General features: G+C 34.9%; 1 protein-coding gene across 4 annotated transcripts in view; it reads right to left on the reverse strand.

The window, feature by feature from the left end:
- Window positions 1–1,499: 1,499 nt before the first annotated feature.
- SNF4Agamma (SNF4/AMP-activated protein kinase gamma subunit) overlaps window positions 1,500–8,876 on the reverse strand; it is a 78,500-nt gene continuing 71,123 nt past the window's right edge. For 3 of the 4 annotated variants that reach the window (XM_018517970.1, XM_018517969.1, XM_018517971.1), the window contains exons 10-16: window positions 6,830–6,967; window positions 6,590–6,742; window positions 5,126–5,304; window positions 4,844–5,047; window positions 4,615–4,761; window positions 4,442–4,535; window positions 3,867–4,171 (exon numbers count right to left, since the gene is read on the reverse strand). In XM_018517970.1, coding sequence (XP_018373472.1) covers window positions 3,867–4,171; window positions 4,442–4,535; window positions 4,615–4,761; window positions 4,844–5,047; window positions 5,126–5,304; window positions 6,590–6,742; window positions 6,830–6,967 — 1,220 coding nt within the window. Of the gene's footprint in view, window positions 4,172–4,441; window positions 4,536–4,614; window positions 4,762–4,843; window positions 5,048–5,125; window positions 5,305–6,589; window positions 6,743–6,829; window positions 6,968–8,876 lie in introns of all 4 variants that reach the window. The other variant, XM_018517972.1, reaches the window with a different exon arrangement.

Below are 8,876 nucleotides of genomic sequence, written 5' to 3' on the forward strand. Positions count from 1 at the left end.
TACGTATTTTTTTTTAAACAGCAATCGTACTTTTACGAGATACACCTTTTGAAGAAAATCAGTTATTATTTTTTGAAGCAAATATCGTTGAAAAAGATAGAAAGAAATGTTTGAAATAAAAGTTGAATGGTTTTAAGAGTACTTAAAAATTACAATTTTTAAAAAATTGTTTAGTTTTTATTTAAATTTTTTAAAACTATTTTCATGAAGTATGTTTCAAACAATTTTTCAGAACATTTATTTCTATCTCTACAGTTTTGATATTTGCTTTAAAAGAAAACTTTTTAAAGAAGCATTGCACCTCCTAAACGTGCGATTGTTCTCTTATAAAGAGATACGTATCCTTTATTTTTGTCTAAAATAGAATTGCTTAGGTGTATATACAATTTTCGCTGTAGTTAGGATTAAGATATTTGTTAATTCAAATATCATGAATGAAAAATATTGAATAAAATGCATTTTTATATGAAAAAGAATATTTTAGTCTCTTTTAAAAACGTATATTGCAAAAGTTTCTTTTAATTCCTTACTTTTCACGTTTCTTCAATATTATCAACCATGCAATTTATCATTTAATAGCATATTCGACAACAGTTGGTTTTGCATCAACCTAGGTTGGATTAATGACTTTGTATGCCCTCCTATTGGTGGAATATGTAATGTCAATCAATAGTAGAACATTATCCGACCCAAATCGACGCAAACCCGCTTGGGTCGAAAACGCTATAAGATTCATCATTTCTAGCTAGGCCGTTTATTGTTTGTAACAAAATCATGTAAGAGCTGCAGAAAACTATGGCGTTAAGCATTTAAAAGTCTAAAAGACATATAAAGAAAGCCAAGTATATACTTCTTATCTTAATAAAAATGTTTCTACGCAGAATCTATTAAAATATTTCTAAAATTTCTAAAAACAAAAAGTTTTTCTACGTAAAATCTAACATGTATTAAATGATGAACAGATAGTATTATTCAGACTCATTAAAAAAAATGATATCTAATCTAAATAACGAAGAAATTTAGGCAATTATTAAATAAAACATTTCTATCACAGTATATATTTTTTACTTGGCAAGCTGTTCTCTCATTTTAAATATCGAAAAGGGACAACAAAGGTTGAACAGGGAGTAGGAGTAGTACGCTAACGTCGCTTTGTTATGACTATGTGTAATGCACAAGCTTTTATATTATTTATTGTACAGTTTATTTATATTTTAATACCGCATCTCGATAGAGCTTGTATTTTGGTTCTTTGATGCAGCGCGCACAGAATTCAATCGCACATTTCCCTCTCGATTCTCGTTCCTCTAATATTATGTAGAATGAAGAGAAGCTAAATATATTCTTTGACAATTTCTACTGTGCTTTCAACAAGTAACAAGTTATGTCGAAGCCAAGTGCGCGGTACACGCTGCGGTATGTTACAGCGTAATCTTTAGTATCTTTAAGTAGAAGAAGGTGAACGTGGCAACTCGCAATGATTGCAACGTATTTTGTACTAAAAAAAAGAAAGAAACGCGCTCGCGCGCCTACAGCACATTAAATAGTACTTTTCAGCTGTACAAAAATCTTCGTTCACACTACGCGTCCTGTTAATTAATACTAATGTTTAGCTTTGTCTTATCCCGACTGCACTTACATCTCAGATAGTATATATGTATACTTATATACTTGTATTCCAATGAATGTGTTTCTAGGAATACATTCGCTACATTTACAGGCACTATTCCCTTCAAAATCGAGTAACTACCGTCACCTGCATTTCTATATGAGGAAAAAAAAAGAGATTAAGATCTGCGTCAAACGTGTCAAATTTATATTCCAACTGAAAGACAATTTATAACTCTAAAACTTTTCTTGATACTTATCTTCAAGAACTTGATTATGCAGAACTGCTTTACAAAGGAATGTTTCTCTCGATCCATTAAAGAATTTGTGTAGTGCAAAATAACATTATACAAATTTCCTCAAAACTCCGTCGTTATTATAATTTACATTTTTCTCACGATACGACGCGAGTAGGTAGTAATTACAATTGAATTTATCTAATGAAACAAAGGCTTTTTTTGCTTGCTATACTTGGAGAATTCGATATACTTGCCAATGAGAGCAAAATTAATTATGAATAAAGCAATTAATAGATCGAAAAATGTATTTTTGTTCGTAAGTCATAAATCAGTATTCTTAATTAAGACGATTCACGATATAATTATAATATAAAATCTTATTTCGGTGGTTTGTTATATCAGTCCGCGTATCGTCAGTAATGATTATACAATATATAGAATTTGGTCAAATATCACATTAAAACTCGAGTATTTTTATCCGATTCATCGAATAACTTTAATAATCGAGTATATCACGTCGATTCTTTCAATTTTTGTCATTTACGGACATAAGTGTACAAGAATTTCATGTGAATTAGTTCATACACATTGATATCTATTTTTCGTAAATATTCAAGAAAAACTATATAGTCGTATCATGATAAAAAATTATTTTAGTGGATAACTTTAATTCGAGAACATAATCTTGCCTTATTGTTTCAATAGAGTTCTGTGAGTCTTATCTTTTTTTTTTAGTATAAAAGCCAAGAACGTTGCAACTTTTGTACAGAGCCTTACTCTTCGACATTTGCGTGACTCTGACAATACAGTGAAAACGAAATATCAAAATGAGGACAAGAAAGAGGCAATCTTTTAGGTGTATAGATATAATCCGAAATAATTTGTATCTTGCTTTAACAATACGTATTAACAATATACAGTTTGATATACTCGATGATATCACTTCTACATAATCAATGAAAATTGTCTGAAACCTTAAAAGAACCATGCCTATTCACGTATAGAACGGTGTTAAAATGGATCTACTTATTATGCAAAATCAGTAATTAAGATTAGGTATCTCTAAATCTTTCCAGTAGAAATAAAAGGAACAAAAAACGATTTTTATAAATGAGTATGTAAGATATCAAAGACATTAGATCGATAATATACAATGCGTTCAGAAAAAAATATAAAAGATCTCGTGCGTACAACGAGGACAGGTATTCGTTTTTGTCGATTGCGAAATATTCTTCGATAACTATTCTTTTTTTAAATTGTCACATATCCTAATTATACACAAGATCAAAAGGAAAATATCTACGTTACTCCATTTCACAAAGGGTGAATACAATTTGCATAAAGAATATATAATCATGATTAAGTTGCGATTTTAGACATTTTTCAGCAAGACAAATAACAGTGTAACAGTGAATTATTTCATCTTTATTTAACATTGGCAAACAACAAAGTTGTAACGATAATTCACTGGTGTCAACTGTGTTTCTTGTTGAAAAATGCCCGTTCTCTCCAAGATTTTGTCATATCTCCAAAAAAAGTTCGTTCCTTCAAAATTCGTCATTTCTTTTCCGATCATGCTCGATTGTAGAAGGGCGCGGAGAATCGCATTCTGAGCAAATAATGGCGCAGCTACCTACTGTCCTTGGCGAAAAGCTCGAACGTCTAATGTGTAGCGTGTCTGTGTAGCATTTGTACCATAAAAAATTAAGCTTAAGTGATTTTTTATACACTATACAGAGCATCGTGTTTGTTATATCATAACGTCACGTTCAGCGAACTTCTCTGTTGTTCTAACGCGCCACATCTAATTTTTCTCAAACGGGACATCCTGCCCCTCCTCTTTTGCGGCGCGTATCACCGATTAACTTGCGTACTCGCGGAGAACCACGAGCGATAACAACAAAGGATGTACAAATATGCAGTCGTTATGTTATTCGTCCGCCGCCGCGGTTAAAAGCAGCGGTCAATTCAGTTCGGAGTCTGCATCCGTGCATGGCGGCACGTGAAAACGGCAACGTCTCATTCCCCACCCGAGACGCCCGAGACACAAATGTTTATCACGTCCCGCCACGTCGCCTCTTGAGTTTGATTCACTAGTGTCGACTGAGGTTCCGAAATGTCCGACGTGACTGGGCTCAACGGTGGACTAGGTGTCGCCGGCGCTTCCTCGGACTGATTGCGATCCGTCGTCTCTGCGGCATCTTGCTCAGCTTCACCGTCTGCGAGCGACGCTTCCGACTGCGCGGAGCTGGGAGCCTTCGACAGCAGAGAATCTTGCGCTCGCAACGATATAGAACTACCTTTATTGCTACTGCCATCCTCTCCTAAAGTCAATAGAGAATTAGCATGATAAGAGTCGCTCAACAAGAAGTGCGCATTTACTGAGAAGTTGAAACATACGACGTACTTTACTAAACCAAAATTGAAGCATTCGATTTTATTATAAAAATAATATTACACGTTTTACATAGAAAAACGATATAAGTTGCATAAAAAGGTAGAAAATAAACTTCTTAATATGACGTACTTTAAAAGTTAATTATAAATGAACCGAAGATAATTATTGATCAAGAATGTTAAAAAGTGTTACTCACCACAAGGCCTAAGAACGAGGTAGAAGAGCAGATCGGAGAGAGATATTATACCGATCACTTTATCGTCATCATCGATCACTACTAGCCTATGCACCTAAAAATATACAAGACAAAAATGTATTGTATAGACTGGAAGATTATGCTCAATTTAAAAAAGAAAAACGTTCCCTTACTTCTGCTCTGACGATCCTTTCCATTATAGTAAACAATGTCTCATCTAATTTGCAACTCTGAACACCTTCGAACCATTCATTGCGATGCTCATTTGCTTCGCGCAGCGAAACGTCTAGATTGTTGTATGTCTTTTCCGCTGCTAAATTCTAAAAAAGCGATATACATAAGTTAGCACTTGCATAACATACACTACAATACCTTGCAGATGTTTTTTCAAATGTGACTTACAATGACATCGAATTTTGAATAGATGTTCACTAACTTCCCTTCGGAATCGACAATCGGCAATGCTGAAACTCTCCTTTCCACAAATTTTTTCAGCGCTAAAATGATGCTAGTTTCCTCCGTAGCTGTTTCTATATTCTCAAAAGTACCTATCCTTAATTCTCTCAGCGTTTTGTTGGTGAAAGATGGTTTCGGTAACTCGTGGATCTGTCAATTGCAACGAATTAAAACAGGTTCGCGCTAGTAGAGTGTCATTTGCTTGGAAGGAGAGATACACATGCTTACATATAGGAAAAGAAACCTAAGTATTCGTTTATGCGTCAAGATATAAAGGACGTTTCCGGTATCGAGATCTATCACAGGCAATCGGTGGATTCTGTTTTGTATTAAGGTCCTGATAGCCTCGTACAGTGACGCGTCCGGCCCGATGCTTACAAGAGGATGGACTTGATCCTTCAAGACCTCTGGAAATCAATAATTTCCTGGATGTAATACCTCGGTATCGCAAACATATCTATTGCTTCGAATATCCGACAGGATATATCATAGTTTAATAATTCTATTCGCGATACGACGAGCCATGTTCCATATTCAGAGAACCATAGTAATAGTAACTACAAAGATAACAACTACAAGTTCTTGTAAATTAATGCACATAGAGTGCATTCCACTTGACGCTTACAAGCATCATTTGTCCTTGTTAAATATTGGATGAACAACAAGGATTAAATGATTCCATCATGATGAACGTTGCGAGCGCAGTCTTAATTGAATCGTAATGTAATAAACTAATGTACACATAGTTGATCAAACTATTTTACAGTTACAATAACTATAAAATAATATGATACGAATTTTATTTTTGGATCGGTGAGAATAAATCTAATTAAATAAAGAGAATTTCTATATTCGGTCAAAGATCTTAGTACTTAAATATTTCTGTGTGAATTTATATATATAGCTGCGTCTGCGAATTGCGCGCCGAAATCTTTTTTGGTCTTAAAACGTAATCATGAGCAGGATCAGAGTAATAATATTACTTATTAGCTATTATCGGGCTTATTACACATCAAAAATTATTAAATTGCTCGTCAATTTAATAATTTTTGATGTTTAACAAGCCCGGAAAGTCGGAAGTTCTGAATTCAAACTCTAGCTGAGGTAATATTTTCCACATAAAATTATTTGCAGATTTAAGATTCTCATTAACATTTTAATTATTAATATTCTCATAAAGATGCTTATTAGCAATAAAAGTTATTAAATTGCTTGTCAGTTTAGTAATATTACTATTTTGGTTCTCATGATAGCGTTTCAAGTCTAAAAAAAATTTCAACGCGCAATTTGCAGAATCAAATATGTATGTATATAAAATTCACATAGAAATATTTAAATACTACGATCCACTTTGGCCGAATATAGAAATTCTCTTATTTAATTAGAGTTATAAAATAGTTTATTCAATTACGTATATTAATCCTCGACTACAGTAACGGATCATTTGGAAATGAAAACTTTTTAACTGTATAATCTGTACGATTGGTACTATAAAGTTCTAAATTGTAGATAAAAAAAACTCTAAACTTTTCTCTATCAATCACCATAAAGTGCAGATCCATTTTTGTACTTTAAACAAACCGCTTTAGAACTTAGGTACAATTTTCATAGATGTAGTTGACGGCCAATTTTATATATAAAACTTATTATTATATACTATCCTTTTTCTAAATTTATAAAAAGAATACTTACTTCTCCACGTATCTAATTCGTGCTCTTCTAATTCGTCCATTGTCACCGACGGACTGGTATAATACATCTGTAGTATTTTTATGAAATCCGTTATAGTCAGCATGCCGACGAACTGCTGCCGGGAACTGTCCCACAACGGCGCGGCCCTCACCCCTGAAAATATCACATTATCATCAAGCACCGTTCTTCGCACAGCGAGCCACAAATCTCTTGTATTCGTAGGCGAAAAAGCAAACTTACCATTGTAGACGAGAGCGAAGAAGGCCTTTTTAACGAGTAGATGAGTGTCAAAGACGACCAGCTTGGCACTGGTCGGTATTAGGTCGTAGCATTTGTGGAACTTGAAAAACTTGACGAAGATCTGCGACTCGTCCTCCTCTGAAAGCCCAAATAGTTCGCAGTAGAGAAGAGCCTTCTGATTTCGACGAAGCATTTTCGCGCGAAGATCTATCTCGACGGTGCGGTTGTTAAAACTTATACGGGGTAAACTTGTATCGAACACACGTAACTTCTTATCCCAGCACTTGCGTAGGCAAATGTTTAATTAATAACCCATAAATTGTCAGTCATTAATAAATTAAGAGTTTCACACTGTGATTCTGAAATGTGAGCACATTTGAGAGAGCAGCGTCAGTCACACGGTTTTTTCTCCACGATTTTTATGAAATTGGGAAAACACTCGAAAAGCTTCCGGTTATTTTTTTCAATATTATTTTTCAACAATATCACTTTTGATGGGTAATTTCCATTTGGAGCAAATGCCAATGTTAAAATTCGGTTAATGTACGCATTTTCCTTTGATAATATAATACCGATCTCAATGACCTAATTTGAAGTTCGAACAGGTTAACAATATTACACAACGCAGTAATGGAACTTGATTGAATGATCGATAAATTGCGATTAACCGTCTCGGGAGCTCGATTATATGTCCGAAGAGAGACTGTATCCGTGAAATATCATCGATAGTAGGTTCAATACTTAAAAATACATGTAATAGATAAAGGGCAGTGGTAATAGTAAGCCGATAAGAGCCATATTGTTGCTCGCTAGAAGCGATGAGTAATACCACAAGGAAAATAATAGAAAATGGCATCAGAAAAACAACGAAATATAACGATGTATCACCTCCTATTAGTTACGTGACGTTATAAGAAAAAAAGAGGAGTTCCAGCTTCTGAGAATTTAATCGAGCGCAAAATGGAGATAAAGTAAACGCATTTAAATCTATGCGTTCAACAGATTTAGATATTAAAATTAATTATATTATATTATACTATATTATAACACGAATAACGCGATTCGTGTTATAATATAATATAATATAATATTCAGAATTAACAACACGACTCGGTATTTCAATTACCAAGAAGAAAATTGAGAGAAGGAAATTATCGAACTGAGACGTAGTTCTTTTTTATACAAGCCGTCAAAGGAGACGTGTTCAGAAACGGTGAACGAGAGACGGACACGATAGCAACAGCAGACTTTACATTGACACAACGATCACTTCAGTGAAATGTTCAGCGATACTTTCGAAATCACACAGATGTTGGCGTCTACGATCTGGTCGGTTAGACAGATCAGGGAACACGACTACAGTGCGACTAACTGGAGGAGGCGAAGGAGAACGTGGCGAGGAGTCACGAACAGCTGGCGGCGAGAGAAGCGTGTTGAAAGTACTATCGATGTGTGTGGGTGTGTGTGTGTTTGTGTATGTGTGTGTATCGATGTGTTACACGTAGGTGCATCCGGAACGAATGTATCAGCTCAAAACCACGGCCTCTGTTTCCCATAGCGGAGACTTCACAACACGCGTGTACGATTCGCGGAAATATCGTGTTGCGAGACGACCTATCGGATGAGAAAATCGCATTGCGAATTCCGAGTCCATCCCGCTCGTTTTCGTTACAAAAACATTCTGGTGGAGTAGGACACCTATTTAAAAGCGAACTCGATCGAAACTCCGACCTAGAACTGAGATAATATTGACATTCATATCAGCAACTGGTGATCTCGACTAGACGATTCGGTTGAATTAATTGAGACGGTGGAAGAGCGACGTAAAACTTCGTCGATTGTTTTGTAAATATAAGCTGCGTTCGGCAGGAAAAGCAGCTTTGCAACTGTTGTAAGATTTTTTAACCCTCCGTGGACCAACGGTTTTTCACGTGCTTTTCTAGTCCAACTAGGTCACTGAGTCCCTGATTGTGTTTTTCAAAGGCTAAAAAAAAATCTGAAAAAATTCTGGTGTCTCTTTCAAGAATACGATTTTACAATGATATGA

This window comes from Trachymyrmex cornetzi, unplaced genomic scaffold, assembly GCF_001594075.2.
Source record: "Trachymyrmex cornetzi isolate Tcor2-1 unplaced genomic scaffold, Tcor1.1 scaffold73, whole genome shotgun sequence".
Lineage (NCBI taxonomy): Eukaryota > Metazoa > Arthropoda > Insecta > Hymenoptera > Formicidae > Trachymyrmex > Trachymyrmex cornetzi.